The sequence below is a fragment of the Helobdella robusta genome (assembly GCF_000326865.2).
Source record: "Helobdella robusta unplaced genomic scaffold HELROscaffold_55, whole genome shotgun sequence".
NCBI classification, from domain to species: Eukaryota; Metazoa; Annelida; class Clitellata; order Rhynchobdellida; family Glossiphoniidae; genus Helobdella; species Helobdella robusta.
Window position 1 is genome coordinate 1,024,562 of NW_008705295.1, and position 21,468 is coordinate 1,046,029.

Consider the following 21,468-nt stretch of genomic DNA (forward strand, 5'->3'; position numbering starts at 1 on the left):
GTTAAGGTAAAGAACATGGTTATATATTATGGATTCATGGTAATTAATCAGTTTTACACCAGAAGCAATCAACGTTTAAAAACATTTGTTTCAATACATAGGTATTTTAACTAAACCAATTAAAAATTAAGTAGAAAATATATAGTTGATTGAGACAAGAACGTCATACACAAACCAAGTTACACCTCAAATCTCGATTCTAAAGTCAGACTTAAACAACCACATTAAAATTATTTATTAAATTACATAATATTAAAGAAATAAATGGAAAATAAATCTGGGAAAAAGAAGATAACATTAAATAAGATTATGCAGTTGAAGTTATTTGAACAAATTGTTATATTTCCACAATGTTTATCATTTTTATATATTTAATCAATTTCAAGATAAAAAAAAAGTTTTAAAACAAGCAATTGACAAATTTGTATTAAATTTGTTAATGTTAGGCATAAACTATTGTAACAATAAAATATATGATATTATACAAAGGATGCTCGAAAAATAAGTATACAATGAATAAATAAAAAAAAACCCAATGCTAAATTATATAAAACAAAATATGCACCTATGTAACGATTTAAAAATGAATTTGAAACATGTTCTGGTTATGTCTAACGTGATGTCTACGCACGCAACTGGCCCAATGAAATCCCCTTCTGAAACAGCACTGCCTCTTCCTTCGAAGCAGCTCATTATCAACATGTCTCGTCTCAGAACGCGACGAATTATGTCTCCGGTTCGTCAACTCGTCGCCACCGCAACCATTTTCAAGATGGTTTTTGTCTGTTGAAAATTGTTCAGTTGAGAAATCAGTCACTGAAGAGTTGCCTGTTGAAGAGACAGTTGAACTTTTTGAGACGTGATGATGAATATCACCGATGCTGATATCATTCGGATTGTCGTCACAATCCTTTCCATGCAAGACACCAGGAAGCTTCTTAGGAGTAGAAGAAAAACATAACGAGGAAATGGGAAGATGACGACGACGACAAAGATGGTGTTGATGATGATGAGATGGCGGGTAGTAATTAGTTGGACCTTCAATTTCGCCGCAACAACTGTCATCAAGACAGCTGTTGTACTCAGAGTTGTCATCATCCCCATCATTATCCGTATCATCAACAGCGCTGGTCACGTGATATTCGTTCACACCGTTCACACTGTTCTCACACGTACTTAAGGTTTTTATTCTTTTGTGATTAATCTTCGAGCATAGAGACATGCTTGCAGAGGTTGAACATTCGGGAACTAATTTGTAAAAATCCTTGTTTATCGCGTAAGTTTTCAAGGGGAGGTTGTTGGGGCCATCTTTTATTAATGCCTGGAATTATTAGAAAAAAAATGTAAATGATGATCAATAAATTGTTCAAAATGAAATAAAAACCGAAATGGGTGAATAAAAAATAATCAGATAAATAAAAATGTTTAAGAACCCACACGTACCACTCTTTTATTTAATTCTTCTTTCTTCTTTTTCTTCATTTCCTTTTCCTTCTCCATCATCTCCAACTTGAATCTTTCGAACTTTTCAAGGGCAGCTAACGTTAACACGTACTTCTTAGAGGACCAACCATGATGGCGATGGTGGTGGCGATCACGATTAGGACCATTGGGAAGGATGCAGTTGTTTTGTGCGTTCAGGTTGTTGCTGGTGCTACTAATATCAACATCAACACTAGAAAGATTATTTGGCATAGTACTTGGTGTACCAGCGTTATCTGTGTGGTTCTGCAAATTAATGGAGCATTCAGTGTTGTCCAATGGTTGCAGTTGGAGACGACAGTTGCGACATTTGTAGTTGTAAAAGTATGAGAGGAGCAAGAGGAACATTGTGAATTCTATAAACATCATCAGCAAGTGCCTCTCCACCACCTAAGTTGAATGGAAAAATAAAATTTCAGAAAAAATTAAACACACACACACCATATACACACACACACCACACACGCACACTATCCTTCTCTCTCTCTCTTTCCTTTTCTTTCTCTCTCTCTCACGCACATATTCTCTTTCTTTCACATCCACACACACACACACACACACACACACACACACACACACACACACACACATGCAGACCTGTGAATGTGTGTCCTGCAGTTGTTTCTGTATGACAGATATGAGAATTGACTGGTTGGCAAACTTAATCTCCAAGTTTTGTATTCTATCTTGCTGCTTCAAATCCTAACAACAACAAAAAATCCAAACAACTAGAACTAAAACAGTTTAGTAAAAAATAAAATTAATAATTAATAAATTAATCGATATTTCATTTTATAATATTGCTAATTACAAATTCAGCATAAAACCTTTTTTATATGACAATACTAATCACCTTTCATTTAAATTAAATACAAACAAACATTTCTAACGCTACAACTACAATAAGTACCACGTAGAATGTACACAAATCAATGATTTCAAACGAAGGCAACAAAATTCAACTAATACAAAATTCGAAATTTAGTTGCACTGAACTATTGTTGTCTGTCGTAACGGCACATGCAACGCGTGCGTGCGTATGATGCATTAATTCAAATGTATTTATGTATTACTTTACTGGTGTTATAACTGGGAAATACTAAAAAGGATGATTGCGAAATAAATAAGATAAATGAAGTGAAAAGTGGATTTAAATTTCTAAAGCCCATCCCAACTAACCCTGTCTTCAGCCGATTTGGCAGTGTTGATTAGTTTAGAGATTGTCTTATTCAGTGATGTGTACATTTCCTCCGATTGCTTCTTATAGCTCTGGCTCAATTCCTCTAAATATCTAATGAACAAATAAACAAATCAATAAAAAAATAAATAATAAAAACAGTTAGATCAAGAGCCGGAGAATCTAACGTATTTGTTAGGTTGAGATTATCCTCCAAATGTTTCACTCTGTTCCTCAGTTTGACAAAAATTGACTCCTTACCCTTACTGGGTAACTTGTGGTAAGTTATTTCATCAACCGATCCATCTGAAGCAAGCTCATAATCTTTTAAAGGTTCCAACTTCGCTGACGTCAATGACGGTGGTGAAGACTGCGATGACGAGGAAGATGGCGAGTCTGAGGTACTATCTGCATTGCTGTGTTCGTGCTGTTGTTGTTGCTGTTGTTGGTGCTGCTGCTGATTTTGTTGTTTATGAGTTGCAGTTGTTGATGTCGTTGTGGTAGTTGTTGTAGTGTGTGTCGCCACTGCATCTTTGTCGACTGTTTGTCGTTGTTGGGTGCTATGTTTTGAATGTTCATTGCTATCGTGGTGTTGTTGTTGAACGCCAACAGTTTCATCTCGAAGAGATGCATTTGAATCACTGACACTACCACCACCGATACTGCTACTAGGAACATTATCATCTGCAGCAGTAATAACATTTTGATGATCATCTTTAATATTTTCGGAGTGGCTTCCACAATGAAGACATTCAATTTTATCATGAGATGTAGGAGTTATCTGATCAGTTGCTAGTCGGCTACTCAAATTTTCATCATCTTTAAAAACTTCATCAGCTACGCTAAGTACAGCATCGTCAGAGTTAATGATTTTATCATTGCTTTCCAAAGCGGGCAACTTTCTATCCTCATCAGCAATGTTATCATTTTTATCATCATCATCATGACGATGATGGATATCATATGAATGTGAGTTCGATTCGATAGTTGTTTTCGCTAGGTTTGATGTGATTGTTTCACTGCTAATAGCAGCTGCGTAGTTGCTATCATTTACGATGTTGACGTCATCCAGAGAGTTAATCATTTCATCTTTTGTCGATGATGATGGAGATGATGATGACGACGCGGGAATAAGCATTGGACACGTTAAAAATGATGACGACGATGTAGAAGAAGATGACGACGACGATGGTTTAAAAGCAACCATAGATATATAATACCGGCAGAAATCATCCCACAGTAACAAAGCTGCTGACTTGTATATCACATCCAAACATCTAAAATCCCAAGAGCAATATAGCATCTTATGTTGGAATGTGTCATCTTGTGGGAATGACAAATGAAAACCAATTACAATAAGTTATAACAACTATAAAAAATACTATAATAATCATAAAAAAAATTATTATAACAAATTTTTAAATTTAAAAATTGGTTTTAAATTTCATAGGTATCGTATTGTACTTTTAATTTATTCATTGGAACGACATTGTAGTATCATTTCATTTGAATTAAACACACACACACACACGCGCGCGCGCGTAAAAAGAAAATTCATTGAAAATTATCTTAAATATCTGTATGCAACAACACAACAAAACAGCTAAAGAAAGGAATAAAATGAGAGACGTAGAACACTTACTGAAGCACATAATCAACGTTACACCATTTGAACTGCAATTAAAAAATAATTCAAATTAATTGTTAGCGTACTTAAATTTCGAAATATATTTTAAAAGAATAATTTCGAAAGAATATTCAAAATTTTAAATGAAAATTTAAGAATTAGTTAAACCCAAATTTACCAAAAAATTTAATAAATGTTGAATGAACGAAAGTTCATTTATGTAATTATTTAGGAAATAACACACATTAAAATCTAAATTGATCAATTAGGAAATAACACCTATTAAAATCTAAATTGATCAATTCTATTCAATTATACATTCTACAAAACATGAACTTATAAAGTTGAATGAGTCTGTGGAATGATAAACAAGAGATGCAAGCACACTAACTTAACTCTCCTAACGTTAACGCAATGAGCAGGGGATGCTATCGTCATCATCGATGCGAAAAGTGAAGTTAAGTTAATGTTATTTTTAACGTAGAAGCTATCAGCGTTGTTGTAATTGTTGTTAATGTTTGTGTCGTCGGTTTGATATTGTAACGTTGCTGTTGTTGTTGTTGTCGTTGATGGCAGAACTGTTTTCATCAAGCTGATGACTGTATCTGGAAGTATTTAGGAGGCAAGTGTAATCTTTTAATTAATTAATTAATTAATTAATTAATTAATTAATTAATTAATTAATTATGTTAAACATCGATTAATTAGACATTTATTTTAAAATTAAAAATGGATTTTTTAATTTTTTTATATTTGATTAGAATTGATTTATAAATAATTTTATAATATAATAATTATTATATAAGCTAACTTTGCTATATGTTGACATCACCAGAGCAAACTCTCAAAACAAAAACCTCAGTCAACACATCAATAATTTTTCACTTAAGCTTTCAATCTAACTTTCATCATTCGTTTATTCATTCATTCGTTCATTCATTCATTCGTTCATTCATTCATTCACTTATCATTCATTCACTAATTCATCAAATAAAGAAACATAGTTACCAGTAGCTTTCTTGAAGAGATTGGGTTGTTGCTGTTGTTTTGCATTATCATCAGCAGCATTATCATCAATGATGTCTGCGTGGTCGACTTCATCATCTCTCATCTCTACCTCCTCATCGTCATCCATACTCACTCCAAACACTCTAGAGACGCGTGAGCAATTGATTTGTTAAATTAAATAATGTATGAATAAAAAAAACAAATGAACGTTCATTACCATGGTGACCAACAAAGTCAATTCTAAAGTACTTCACGCATGTCGTTGAACTATTCACTCACTCACTCACTCACTCACTCACTCACTCACTCACTCACTCACTCACTCACTCACTCACTCACTCACTCACTCACTCACTCACTCACTCACTCACTCACTCACTCACTCACTCACTCCATCATTCATTCACGTCCAAAACTGACCTTAGTATACTCAGCGGACAGAAATGCTCATTGCCATAGTGACTGACGATATCAATCCTAATATATTTAACATAGGTAGTTGGTCCACTTTCTATCCTGAATGACTGGACAACCCTCTCCTCCCTGGCATGGTAGGTGCCGAGGTGCACCCAATCTTTCGTTGGGAACCTGGCAACAACAATAATAATAATAACAACAATAAAAACAATCTTTTATTCAGCAATAAAAACAATGAAAATGACAGTACGAATAAAATAAAATAATGAAATAAAACAAAGTGTTAAATGCAATAAATAGAGTATTAATCTGAGTATTAATAATAATATTAACACTAATAATGGTGATAATAATAATGACGATGATGATGATAAAAATTACAACAATGATGATAATAACAATGAAATATTACTACTACCGCTGCTACTACTACCCTTGATGATGATGATGATGATAATAATAATAATAATAATAATAATAATCTCATGCAGCCAGCTTGGCTTAGCTTAATCCTAAAAATACATTTTTTTATACCTAATGATGAAGCTCTGTCAAACGGGCAGGACTGCTTATTATATGCTATTCTCTACTTATAAACATGCTAGTTATATTGTTAATGTAATTGCTATTTATTTATGCTTATTCTTATGTGTATTTTTAAATAAATGAATAGATAAATAATAATTCTGATGACAAAATTAATAATGACGATGACGTGTGTGTGTATGTGTGTGTGTGTTTGTGTGTGAATGTCTGTATGAGCGTGTGGAAAATTTTGTAGATATATAATTATTAGCAATAAAATTAGTTACATTACAACACATATGTTTACATGCATGGACAGACAAACTCACACACATATACACAGACACACGCACACACAACACACAGACACACAACAGTCTAGATGTCTCAAAAAAAGAGCTCAAACAAAACTCAAAAAGTAACAAAAAATTGATTGAAATCAGATATAAAAAACATAAAATGAAAATGAACAAATTATTTGATAACATTAGAATAAAATTTAACCAACCCACCTCTCACTGATGTGGATGTCAAATGTTTCAGGGAGAGAGGAAAAAAATTCCAAATTCCCAAGCTCTAGTAACTGAATTTGAACCGACTCACACAACTCCACCACAAACCTATAAAAAAATTTTTTTACAATTTTAAAAAAATTATAACAATTATTATTATCACCAACTATATTTTTATTACCTCTGTAGAATTATTAGCTGCCTAGGTGAAATACCAAACAATTGTATAGTATAAATCATCACATAAAACAAGAAAATGATAGGCCTGATGTTCTTAAAATCACTTATAACATGCAACTTACTCTGATTTTCACTCCACAAAAATAAATTTTTTTCATTAAGAATTGTTTGCTTTTCTTTAAACTCTAAAAATATACCTGTAACAAAACAAAGTGGTAGGATGCATAGCAGACAAAAAAAAAGAATTATAGTATATGAATGTGAATATTAAATCTAAATTGGAATACCAAAATAAATAAGAGACAAAACAAAAAAAACACCAAACAACTGAATTCACAATTTATACAAGGCTAAAAAAACTAAAAAACAACATGAAAAAGAACCCCAAAGAAATATCTCTTAACATATATTAAAACTAGGATGACGAAAATAGTCCATAGAACTATTTTAGAAAAAAAATTTAACCCTTTTTTAGCAAAACATGGGTTGTTCATATACTGGTCTTTATTTTCATACAAAATGAATGAAGGATTCTGTGACTCAGGGTTAGCCTGAACTATTTTTGCCCCACAAGTTACTGAAGAGTAGTTGATTTCTTTCTTCATGAGTTTCGATTTTGCCTGCAGCTGATGGTGCTGCTGTTGTGTCTGGCTGGAGTCTGTGTTTTTTTTGTCCATTTTGTTGTAGTTGTTGTTTTTGCATGTCTGTGTTTTGATTCGCTAGTAATGTGTATTGTTTAATTGTATGTGCGTGTGTGTGTATGTGCGTGTGTGTGTGTATGTGCGTGTGTGTTTGCGCGTGCGTGTGTGTGCCTCTATTAGTGCTTTTCTATACAGAGTTTCATTGTACATATACATACAGTGTTTGTTTAAGTTTTTGTAGATGTATAATGAAACAATAATGAACGTTTCATCAGCAAATAAATCAACAAATTAAACTGAACTAATTCCAACAAAGACAAATAATAACAGTAACGAGGATTACTTTTATTGAGTTCTTTATTTTTCTCTCCTTCCTTCTGCTGCTGCTTCCATTCGTCAAATGATGGCATTTCAGGTTTTTTCTCCGGGACACTGATGTCATCTTCCGGTTTTGATGACGATGATGATGTTGTTGTTGTTGTTGATGATGTTGTCGTATCTTCAACATGTGATAATGATGATTCGTCTGGTGATGATGGTGACGTTTGCGTTGTTGTATTCTCATCATGTGATGACGATGATGACGATGGTGATGATGAAGATGATGATGTCTGGGTAGCCGTTGTTGCTGGATCTGTTTTTGTCTTTGAGTCGGTTGCTGTTGGGTCTATCGTTGCTGTTGCAGATAAATCTGCTGTTGTTGAGTCTATTGTTGCTGATGCAAATGAGTCGGTTGTAGTTAGGTCTATTGTTTTCGTTGCAGATGTGTCGGTTTTTATTGAGTCTATTGTTGCTGTTGCAGGTAAATCTGTTGTTGTTGAGTCTATTGTTACTGATGAAGATGAGTCGGTTGTAGTTAGGTCTATTGTTTTCGTTGCAGGTGAGTCGGTTGTTGTTGAGTCTATTGTTAATGTTGTGGTTGAATCGGTTGCTGTTGCAAGTGGTGTTGTTGTTGCAGAAGCATCTGGTACTTGTGATGATGTTAAATTATCTGATGTTTTTGACGTTGAATCTACTGTAATTTTGGTTGATGATGTATGTGATGATGTGCCTTCTGTTGTTGTTGTTGCTGTTTGTGATGTAGTCGTTGGTGATGATTCTAATGTTTCCTTTACTGTTGTAGATGATGTTGAGTCTATTGTTGATGATAATGGTGGTACTTCTAGCAATGGTGATGATGACGATGATGACGATGACGATACTTCCGACGAAAGTGATGATGATGATGACGATGATGATGGCGGTGAAGATGATGGTGAAGACGACGACGAAGATGATGGGGAGGAGGTGGAAAATGATGAAGAAGAAGGAGATGAAGAAGATGATGCAAAGTCTAGTGGTGACTCAGCAGAAGATGTTTGGAAAAAAATATTTTGTGTATATGCAGGTGATGTAAAAGATGACAATGATGGCGATGATGACGACGACGATGATCTTTCAATATCGTTACTAGATGTTTTTGTCATTATATTTATACTGGCAGACTTTATCAAGTGGATATCAGATGGAGAGTCTTTAGAGATCCGTGATTCTGCTGTTGAGGATGATGAAGATTTTGTTGTTGTTGATGATGTTTTTGTAGTATTTACCGCAGTAGAAGTGACTTCCTCGGTGACAGAAATAGTTTCTGCTGTTGTTGAATCTCTAGAGAAGTTGTTAATAGAATCATCATCAGCTTCTGACATTGACGACGATGATGAGGATGATGATGATGATGAGGATAAAGAAGGTGAGGACGACGATGAAGATGATGATGAAAAAGATGATGGAGATGATGTTGTCGGCGGTGATACTGTTGCGAATGACGTCAGCTCTGATACTAACACGACATCAGTCGGTCTGTTAAATAATTAAAATATTGTTCACCACAATATTTTTCACAATTTTCAATAGAAGATATTGAAAATGAAACTGAAACTTCCGATTCAAGAGTCCACATAAACATCAGGACACGTTAGAGAGGGCAAAATAAAAATAAAAATCTGGATATGCAAAACATTTCACCTCACCAAATAACTTTACAACAACGCAACACTTACTTGCCAACAATTTCATCATAATCATCAGCAGAAACAACAACGTAATCGTTATCGGTATCACCATTAGACTTGTAATCAGCTGATCTATCAAAAAGCAGCCGGTTGTGATAACGATTGTAGTACTGATAGTAGTCATATCTTCTTATCTCGCCTGTGTCTCTTAACAAGAAAAACATGTTGTTGTTGTTGTCGTTGTTGATGTCATTGTTGTTATTCATGACGTCATTGTTGTTGTTATTCGTGACGTCATTGTTGTTGTTATTGATGTCGTTGGTGTTGCAGCTTTTGATTTTGTTCCCTCGGTTGAGATTGTAGTTCCAGAACTGATGGTTGTACATGGTCTCCCTGGTGTTGAAAAAGTAAATACGACCCACGGTGAATGATTTTATTTAAAACAATTTATAAACGTCAGTCTTGAATATTAGACATACAGAGGTTTCTGATTCTAAAACACATCCAAAAATAATAATTTTCAAATTTGAATCATTAATGAAAATAGCAATTGAATGAATCAAACTCTAACACTAGTATTATTAAAACAAAATTACTCCTCAATAAGCCTAGCATATTTCACAAAAAAATATAATAGAAATAGAATATAATTTAAACTATCATCAAATTGATAACTATTTTTATAATAAAATATTGAATGTAACTGCCCATTATCAACAAGCTGTCAAATTTATAGCAAGTTTCAAGGCTTATATAAAAACGCACACACAAACACAAACAAACGCACGGACGCACGCACACACACACACTCACACACACAAACACACACACATACACACACTCACACATACACACACTCACACAAAAACACACGTACACGTGTATACACACATACACAGACATTATACACACATATATTATATACCTAAAGACCAATTATCTTATAACCAGAACTTATAAAAAAACATCCAGACTTGATGTGATTCTTAATCATCAGCAAATGAAATGAAATAAACTCGAAATAAATTTAAATTCTACAATAATATTAAATATCAGAAATTAAAAATTATTCAAATATATAAATATATTATACCTAAAATTAGTATCACAATGGTTTTGAAAAAAAAAATTAGTTTTTCAACAGTTAGTTCAGAAACATATGTGCAATACATACGTCTGATAACATTTTTTTTCAATATGCAACGTGTTGCTTAACTATAAGACACATTAGCAGCCAAATAATAATAATAATAATAAAAAAATTTATTGGTGATGTTGTTATTCTTTCTTTTTTTTTATAAAACATGACAAAAATTTTTATAAAAATTTTGAATTCAATATAAATAAAAATAATATTTCTAAATAAATTAACATTAATAAAAATATATTTAACAATATCTGATGAGCAAAAAATAAGTTGAACACCAATTGAGCAAAGTAACAACTGAAATGAAAAACAATTTAAGGGCTGAATAAACTGCAGGACCTAAATCATCATCATCATCACCAATATCATCATCATCACCATCACCATCATCATCACCATCATCCTCATTTTATAACAACATCACTCTAATTAGACATGATCAGGTGATATTGCTCTGACAGAATGATCATTCAATTAACTAAATCAGTTTCATCTTTATAATGTTACTGTCACTACTACTATTACTAATACTACTACAACAACTACTACTACTACTACTGCTGCTGCTGCTACTACTATTGCTACTTAAAAGTGTTATTGTTATTACTACAGCTAATAAAAATATTAACAATATATAAACTAACAACGTACACAAAAACAAACTACAAAGAATAAAAAACTAACAAAAAAGTGACAAAAAACCAGATAGAACAAGCTGAATGTTTACAAACATTCACAGTTCAAAATGCAAAAGTTACTAATTTACACAAAAGTTACTCAATTGAAGTTACACACAAACACACACACACACACGCACACAGTCAAACACACACACACACACACACACACACACACGCACATACACAAACACACACGCACACAAAAACGAACGTCACAAATAACATGACTAGTCTAGAGAGTGAGTAGTTAGCAAAATAGAGATCAATATGAGTATTATTACTATCATATGTTACAATGATAAAAACACAAACCTTTACACAAACACATGTTTAGAAAATGCATTCTTATGTTACACATACTGACAAATAAATACAAGTGTGTAAATAAAGCACACACACACACACGCACACGCACACACTCACATAAACTGGTTATTACATGATAATGAAGCAGGTTTAGCACACACCCATTTCTAAGTTGCTAAGAGAGTTTCAATTTGCTTCTAACTAGATTGGTTATGGATTTAACCATCCCATGATGCAATCCATTAGAAACATAATATATAAACATATTTATTTAATTATCATTAATTAAACTAATGAAAAATTCAATAAAATTTTCAAAATAAATATAGAAGAATAAATTTTTATATAAATATATAATTATTTCATTATTTTATTAACCAATGACCAATGAATAAACATGAAACATTGATGAAATTAAAACGAAATTTCAAAAAATATCAAGACAGCTTACTTTAAAAACAAGGAAGTGTCACATGGCACAATTATTGATCTCTGTTCACACATGTCATTGTGGAAACAGATAAAAATTGATGATGATGAAGATGATGATGAAGATGAAGGTGAGAATGAAGATGAGGATGATGAAGATGATGATGAAGATGATGATTTGTGTGATGTTTTATGTGATGACTCTGATGGAGATGATGATATCTGATTATTATCACAAGCTGCAGAGCCAAGTTTTAAATTAATTTCACCTGCAACTTTTCCAGAAGATTTTTTAAAATTAGCATTTCTGTGACCATCATTTTTTATTTCGTTACTACCAATAGAAGCAAATCTATTTTCTTCGGTAACTTCATTCAGGTTTATTTCAGAAATTTTAGAATCAACATTCTCTTTGATCATCTGCCTGTGATTATCATCATTATTACCACTATATGCATGTTCTTTAACCAATTTGTCAGTATTTTGTAATACTCTGTCTTGATTATTGTTCAGAATTTGTTCAAAATTAACATTCCCATTCCTGTTTGAAATTGTAGATTTAGAAAATTCTAATACCCTGACTGAATCTTGTTGATCTGATGTAGTCTTAGGATTAGCAGCAGGGATCTTGTCTTTAAGGATGTTCTTCAACTCACCAGAGTTGAATTTTGTTGGATATTTATGTAAATTTTTACTTTCTGATTTTATTTTAATAGTAGGAGCAGAAGTTTTCAATTTAGAATTAGCTGCCTGTCCATTCGATTTGACAGGCTGGTCATCTAGTCTGTCTGCTTGGGCCACTGGGACAAATAGAAGATTGATTAAGTCACTGCTTTCTGGCTATAAACAGGAAATTATATTATGTTATGAATATATATTTAAAGGTGTAATAAATGATTAAAGATAAAAAATAATAACTAAATACATTAACAAATATAAGTAAATAGATAGATAAGACATGAAAATATGACTATTTGAGTTTAAAAGGAATTTTAGAAAAATTATTTTTTTAGTTGAAAATGTGTTTTGTTATAAATAAATTCAAGCTTCATATAAAATAAAATTCATATTTCAATAATATGGTTTAAAGACTAAAAATAGGCAAAAAAGTAAGTAAATTTAAAAAATAAACATTGAGATTAATTAAAAAATAAAACTAATATATTTTAAAACTTAATTATTTTACTTTACCCTTGTAATTTTTGTGTTGTCACTTATAACAGAAGCCATCATCAAGAAAACCCTGAATAATCATTTAATAAACTTATTATTATATTAATTTATGATATAATATAAAGATTAATAATTTTAAAAAAAATATTCTTTTATTATTAAATTAAATTTCTGCAATTTTTAGAAAGTTAATTTTCCAGTTAAAACAATATAGTTGTAAAAAACTAACTGAAGATAAAGTAAAAATTCTCTTGAAACCATTCTATAATTTTAATTTAATATTTAATTTTGTTTAATTTAACAAAAAAAAATAAAGAAAAGTAATTAGTTTACAGATCAATAACAACATTAACTTAATTTCGCCCAAATGCTGAAACGTAAATTTAAACCAACACAGCATAAACATGAAAGCAATTTTATGTAATATTATGATAATTCAGTAATCTGGTGCAAGGTTGTATAATCATGAAGTACTTCGCTGATAGTTCGAATATTCAAGATATTTCATACAAATTTAAGACAATATTTGTTAAAATACGATTGAAAGTATCAAATTAAATTACTTTTTATTAGACTTGATGAATTAATTAATGTTGTGTAATGAATGCAATAATGGGTATTCTTTATAAATGAGTTGAATTCTGATTCGTTGACATAAAAAAATGTTTGCCTAACAAACTTTTACCAATTTATTACTTCATTTGTTTCTTTTACTAAATTTAAAACCGTTTATTACTCATTAAAGCATTATAAGTAAACAATACTTGGACAAAGCTTGCAGGTTCTTTAGTGTACCTCCATGAAAACTTCTTTACAACCACTGTAAACCCAGGGTAAAAACAGAGTGGAACGAACATTTTATTACCAAATTTAAAGTCAAGTATTTTATAAAAAAAATGACATTTAATTGAAAAACTTGAATGCATTTACAGAAATACGTAGTTATATTGGTTAATATAAGGAACAAAATACTTTGTCTTCTAAATTTTGTTCATAAAACTCAATTAACTCGTTTATAGAAACTTCTTTGAATTCTGCAAATTAATCAGTTGGAATAAAAATCTTTCTAATGAAAAATGAAATGGAGAAATTTTTGTTAAAATTTTTAATTCAGTCGAATGAAAGAAAAAAATCATTCAAGAAAATTCTTTGAAGAGAGGCGAGGTAGTCTTCGTCAGAATAGGCTTAAAAAATGTTTTACGCTTAATTTACTTGGAAAATAGAGCGCAGTAGAAATTTTGTGACGTCACTGTCCATTTGAAATGACGTCATTAATTTCTTTGTGTATGTGCTCTATAGGATGATGGCGCTGATGAAATGAGCGAAATAATAGCGATAAAGGAGTATAATAAGTAGATGATTGTGGTCATAATGATGATGACGATGATGATAGTAGTGAAGATGATTAAAATGATGGTCATAATGATAATGATGATGATGATAATGATAATAAAAATGTTAACATTATTAGACCTTACGAATGATGATGATGATGATACTCATACTTAGTAGTTGTCGACGACGATGATGATGAGAATGATGATGTTTAAAATATTAATCGTGTGGCTTTTAACTTTAGTATGGTGAGATATTGGATGATTAGGAACAATGGAAACTATGCTAAAACATGGATAAATTACATTAATGTGATTCTTTGTGCTGTGCTGTGATGATGACGATGGTGATGAAAATGATGATGAGAATGACGATGGTGATGATAAGGAGATGGGTGATGCTGAGAATGATGATGATGATGACGATAAGCATGGGTGTATTAAGAAGGGACGAACCTTGTAATGTTTAAGAAGATGGATCAACGAACGTTGACGATAATTATGACGATGTCGATGATTAACGACGATCAACATTTTGAAAAATTAACTTAATTTTAACATGACGACGATGATGGTAACTCGTACGTTAATTTTTATGGTGAATGTATATGTGAGGATGAAATAGTTGAAAAAATGGCGACGATGATGATAGCGATGTTGATGAGGAGGACGACGATGATGTAGATGATGGTATAGATGATGACGACCAAGATGCTGATGAGTAGATGATGATGATGGTGGATGCGGAAGTCGATGATGTTGGAGATAAAAAATGGCTGACACCGTAAGACAAACGATGCACATGGAAGATGTTTCCAAAGAAAGAAGTCGATGAAGTTGCGACTGCAGCTACTGTTGCTGCCACTGTTGCTGCTGTTTTTAAAGAAGAGGAAGAAAGAATAAAATGAAAAACTAATAAAAGAATAAAAAAAATTTGTGAGACGTTTAGTAGATGAGTATAAAGTATAAGAACGCCAACAAATATGAAAAAATTTGGTGTAGTCTTTTTTGGAGAAAAACGTAAAATATAAGCAATCAAGGAAGACGAAAAGTATACAAAACGTCGATTAAAAATTAAAATTAATCTAAAATAAAATACAAAAAAGAACTTTATTTTTAAATTTAAATTATAACCAAAAAATAATCTAAAACATGTTTTTTAATAGAATAAGAATTGGAAATTTTATAAGTCGTTGAAGGAAGAAAATAGACTAGAGACGGCGCAATATAAATTAATTTACCTGAAAGATAAGACGGAAATTTAAAAAAAAAATACTAAATAAATATTTTTTCTCAAGTAAAATAAAAAAAAATTAAATTTCAGAAAAAAGCTTTTTATTTCAAAAAGAAAATTGAAAAACTAAAATTTCTGGGAAGTTTTCTAAAGGATTAAAGACCGTTTCACTAAATCTTAATTAGCTATTTACACAGACATACACACAAACAAACGAACACACAATAACACACACACATACACATACAGAGAAAGTGAGAGAGAGAGAAACTTGTACATAAACGTACTCACATACTTAACAATTACATATAATACACATATACAAACAAAATTACACACCGACATGTTTGGGTATATTATACATGCTTACATGTCTCATATAAATACTCTCCTAATGTAATGTATACCCCTTCTTGGCATTAGAAAGATCGGCGGGCTAAAGAGTTAAGATGTTAAAATGGAAGAATCTCTAAATTGCATGCACGTTGGCGTTTGTGCGTGTCCATGTTGTAGGTCTGGATTTTTAAATGAGTGTATTGATTAGAATAACGATGATTGTGTAATGGTTAGAATATTAATGGTCGTCTGTTTGTAGTATAGGACGTGTCAATAATGATAACAAAGGATGATTGTGATATTATAGATTATTACTATGATGAAGATGGTTCATCAAAAAAGGATGATGATGATGTCGATTATTATGATGACGGAGATGATGGGAGAGTGATAATGATGGTTTTTACGACTGTGACGATGATGGTGGTGATAATCTGATGATGAATTGTGGTGACGATGGAGATGGTGACATTTTGTCACGCGTTATACTCTGCGTGTAAGTAAGTACTCCCCTCGTCATACAACATTTATCTCTTTAGACACGTTCATCCAAGATTTTCTAAGATTTTCTTCTTAAAATTTTTCAAATTCAAAATCTCAAACAAAAAGAAATTAAAACAAAAAATTAAACTTTTAGTAGAAAAGGAATCTTTTTTTCACAAGTTTTGCACAATCGTGCCGTAAAATGAACATTCAAAGTTTGAAAATTCCACCTAGTCAAATTAATATCTTAAAAGGCGAAACCTGACGATGAACGAACGAACGAGACGTCATCAGCTGCAGACAATGGCAAGTTTTGTCGGGAAAACACGCAGATAGAAGCCTAACTCTGACAACAATTTCTCCGTTAAGCGTGAACTTTAACGACTCAAAAACTGCGTTCCATTACGGCCTGTATGTTTTTATCTCGTTAGCTAGCTACACATGCATGAACAAATACTTTTTTTATATAATTTTTTAGTTTTTATTGTTACTTTTTAGATTTTCTTAGTTATTTTTCAAAAGTCTGAATTGTTTTGCTTTGATTTTTTATTATTCAGATGAAAAAGAGAAATATTTGCCGTTTGAAATAGCTCACACTGCACCTAAGATAAATTAAATTAAAAATTTACGTTTTATTTTTCATTTTTTTAGTAAAAAAGCAAAACTTGAAACAACGAGATAAATTATTTCAAAAAAAAAAATTTGTTTCTTCTGTTCTCAGGGAAGTTAAAAAAAGAAGAGAGAGAAAAAAGTTGTTAAATAATTGAGGAGTGGCCATAAACACACACACTAGTGCACGCAGCACTTAATACATCACAATTATTTCGCAGGTAAAATGCGGCATACCAACCAGCCAGCATATGCTGGCGCGTCCCTTCTGTTCATTTCTTTTATATCTATCTGTCTATTTATCCATCCATCCATCTAGCTATCCATCCATCTAGCTATCCATCCATCCATCCATCCATCTAGCTATCCATCCATCCATACATCTCCATCCATCCATCCATCCATCCATCCATCCATCCATCCATCCATCCATCCATCCATCCATCCATCCATCCATCCATCCATCCATCCATCCATCCATCCATCCATCCATCCATCCATCCATCCATCCATCCATCCATCCATCCATCCATCCATCCATCCATCCATCCATCCATCCATCCATCCATCCATCCATCCATCCATCTATTCATCTATATATATTGTCATCTACGTTTTCTTTCAAACAATTCTTTCAAGTTTTTTTTCTCTCTATTGTTATCAAACATTTTCCTCATGTTTCATACAGTTAATTTTTGCTTTTTGCTTATTATTCTTGTTTTTTTTTTCTCGATTGTTTTTTATTTTTTATTTTAAACTTTTTCCCTTCCCTTCCATACTCTTTGTTTCACTTGCTTTCCTTCTTTCCTCTCTCCGTATCTCTCTTTCGTTTTCTTTTTCCCTGATATTTACCAATTCACCAACTAGCCAATCAACCAACCAACTCATTTTTTATAATTTTCTCTCTTTCTCTCTCTCTCTTTTATTTTACCCTCTTTCTCACTCATTATCTATCTCTCCTCATCTCTTTTTTTTTCTCTTTTTCTCTTTTTTCCTATCTCTTTTCCTTTCTTTCTCTCTCTCTTTCTCTTTCATTTTCTCTGTCTCTCTCTTCCTCTCTGCGCCAGTAGCCAATCCTTCTTAGGTAGTGGCAGACTTTGTTTACACGGTAGGAGCATGAATGTTTATGTGAGCATTGCATCTTCTCAACAAATTTTTTCTTCCTCGCCAAAATTTTCGTTTCTACTGTCTCCTCCATCGTCTAACCGTGATCTAAGGGTTCGAAGCATTCGCAAACAGAATAAATGAAAGCATAAATGAATTTATCGGAGGAATAAAATAAGTGAAGGAGTGAGAAATTGTTCTCAATGAAAGAATGAACTAACGAATGAATGAATGAATGAATGAATGAGTGAATTAATTAATTAATTAATTAATTAATTAATTAATTAATGAGTGATTGAATGAACGAACGGACGAACCAACAAACGAACGAACGAACGAATGTATAAATGAATGAACATATTTTTTAAAAAAGTAAAAGCCGGCGAATAAAAAATTTGTTTGAAAGAATGAAAAAAGAATGAATGAATAAATGTATTTATGTATGTATGCAGAAGTGAAAGATTGAAAAAAATGTTATCATCATCATCATAATCATCATCATCATCAGATCACGTGATCCAATGACCATTGGTATTTAATTGCCATGTTTTAAAACACACCATTAGTGAGTGGAGCTTCCTTTCATCAATCTAAACTACTTTCATATGGTCCATACACATTCATTCATTTGTTCGTTCGTTCATTCAATTATGCATTCATTCATTATTTATTAATTCAGTCATTCTTTCGTTCATAATTTATTCAGTCATACTTTCGTTCGTTCATTTTTTCTTATATACTTTCAAATAAACCACTCATAACACACACACACTTCACACGTCACACACACACATACACGCACACACCACACACACACACCACACACACACACACACACGTGCATTCTCACAGTCACATAAACAAAAAGAGACAAACATAAAAACTTATAAGCAAAGGCAAACCAGCGCGCATAACCGTGCATACAAATGCAATTAAAAATGGATGCATGGCATGCAAAAAGAGCAAAGAAATGAATAGAAATGGAATATAAAATCTTAATAAAACGTTTATTTATTTGTTTTGTCTTCTTACTCCAGCCTTCATCCTGTCTCATCCTAAGCCTTTTCTTTTTTTTCCATTTTTTTTTTCATTCTCATTTGATAATATCATTAAATATGATTGGATAAGATTGCTTTGTTTGCTTTTAATTACTTTTGCCATAGATAAGCAAATACGAATAAGCAAACACAAATTCAAACTTAAGCGCACATACACACACGCACGCACGCACACTTACACACACGCACGCACAGACACACGCACTCACACACACACCCATATATACAAAAAAATTAATTCACACATTACTATGTGTATTGCAAAGATTCCCGCCTATTTAAAATCGCTTTATAACCTCTAAACATTGAAATAAATCTATCAATTTTATAAAGACACAGAAACTCTTTTAAAATTATACACACAAATACAAAAGTGAACACAAAAATAGCAATACATACACGCACATACAATACATAGACAAGCGTATGCATATGCATTGATGTATGGATGTGTGTACAAAATGCATCAGTGGGTATTTAGACACATCTATCTTACGAGGATTTCAAACGATCACTATAAATTATAATCAGCTTAGGCCTTCTTTATCTCTTTTTGTGGTTATCATATTTTAGTTCATTTATTGATTTACTTTTAATTTTATTTATTCATTTAATGTTTTTTTTTGGTTTATAAATATAATCTCGACACATCCATTTTTGTTGATGTTGTTCATATTTGGAAGTTTAATTGGTGACTTTTTGTGGATGTTACCCCGGCTTCATTCGTGAATTTGTCAAATTTTTGTTGCTGTTGATGATGTGTTGTTGTAGTTTTTTTACTTCTCGAATTGACTGTTGAGTTTTTTGAAGTTGTAGATGACATTACTGTTTATGGTGTAGTTGTGGTGGGTCATAAAATCAATAATATCACTCAACAGAAACACACATATGTTTCATAAAATCGACACAAAACTTTAAACCATGCAACGAGCAAACGTTATACTACAGAAGTTTTTTATAAAGAGGTCTGACTGCGTTTTGAATTGGAAATAAAAGAAACTACACCGATACAAAGGAACACCAATATAGGAAAATACCCAATACAGAATACGTGGGAAAAAAAAATATCGAAAACAATTTGCTAAAAGTGTTTAAATCAGGTGACTCGGAGCGTACGTCACGCGGCCCTAGTAAAATATAGTGCTGCAAACTGGAATAATGGAATTCCACAACGTACGTGTAATTGCGTCTTTGTCTCTCTCTCTCTCTCTCTCTCTCTCTCTCTCTCTCTCTCTTACTCTCTTTTTCTTCGTTCTACTTTCTTTCTCTCTTCTCTCTCTCTTTTTCTTCTCCTGTCTTTTTTATATTCCTCTCTTTGTTTTTTCTCTGACTAATTTTTGTGTTTGCCGGATTCTATAAAATGAGAATAAAGAGTATTTATATTTATACACTTACGAAAAGTGTGAATAAAAAGAGTATGTCATCAATAATTAATTTGATACCAGATGATTTTGCTTATGAATTAAAGCTGAATTAAATAAACAATACAAACGTATTAACACACCTTTGTAGTTAGTTAAGTTGGCACGCACATTCAAAATAATTTTATGAAACGTGGGAAGTGAACGGCAATCTTAACGAGCCAGGGTGCAGATTATATGCACATGACGCATGTCATTCAGGTGTTAATAATAAGAAAGCCCACCTGACCTTATATGTCTACGTGTATCTGAACAAGTCAAAATGAATTTTAAACATGCAGTTGAAAGTTAATTGAAAAATGTTGAGGTTAATTGAGTTTTTTTTAACAGAATATTACTGAAATGTAAACCTACTCAAATGGAAAGATGTAATATGTATAAGGAAGAATTAGATGTAGGCGTGTTTGGACAGGTATGTAAACGTAAACAAACATTACAATCAAACAAATATTACAAACAACAAACAAACAAACAAACAAAAGAACGAACAAACAAACAGACAAACAAACATTACAAACATACATTAAAAGTCACGTGCTCATTGTAAATGTTTTGCCGATGCTGCTGACATTTCATTCGTCTTGTCAGAGTTGA

The 21,468-nt window shown here is 32.0% G+C and overlaps 3 protein-coding genes across 3 annotated transcripts; all 3 read right to left on the reverse strand.

Annotated features, from left to right (window-relative positions):
- Positions 1 to 214: 214 nt before the first annotated feature.
- Positions 215 to 7,605, reverse strand: HELRODRAFT_193623 (hypothetical protein; the record flags this gene model as incomplete). The annotated part of the gene is made up of 11 exons (XM_009028445.1): positions 215 to 1,323; positions 1,446 to 1,872; positions 2,080 to 2,184; positions 2,662 to 2,773; positions 2,848 to 3,982; positions 4,678 to 4,714; positions 4,831 to 4,919; positions 5,295 to 5,437; positions 5,715 to 5,882; positions 6,749 to 6,856; positions 7,394 to 7,605. The coding sequence occupies 11 exons, from the start codon at positions 7,603 to 7,605 to the stop codon at positions 578 to 580; spliced, it is 3,282 nt and encodes a 1,093-aa protein (XP_009026693.1). The 3' UTR covers positions 215 to 577.
- A 528-nt stretch (positions 7,606 to 8,133) lies between these two features.
- Positions 8,134 to 9,946, reverse strand: HELRODRAFT_179642 (hypothetical protein; the record flags this gene model as incomplete). The annotated part of the gene is made up of 2 exons (XM_009028446.1): positions 8,134 to 8,539; positions 9,609 to 9,946. The coding sequence occupies 2 exons, from the start codon at positions 9,944 to 9,946 to the stop codon at positions 8,134 to 8,136; spliced, it is 744 nt and encodes a 247-aa protein (XP_009026694.1).
- Positions 9,947 to 12,140: 2,194 nt separating this feature from the next.
- HELRODRAFT_179643 (hypothetical protein) lies at positions 12,141 to 14,152 on the reverse strand (the record flags this gene model as incomplete). The annotated part of the gene is made up of 2 exons (XM_009028447.1): positions 12,141 to 12,962; positions 14,060 to 14,152. 2 exons carry the CDS (start codon positions 14,150 to 14,152, stop codon positions 12,141 to 12,143), a joined length of 915 nt encoding a protein of 304 aa, XP_009026695.1.
- Between the last annotated feature and the right edge of the window lie 7,316 nt (positions 14,153 to 21,468).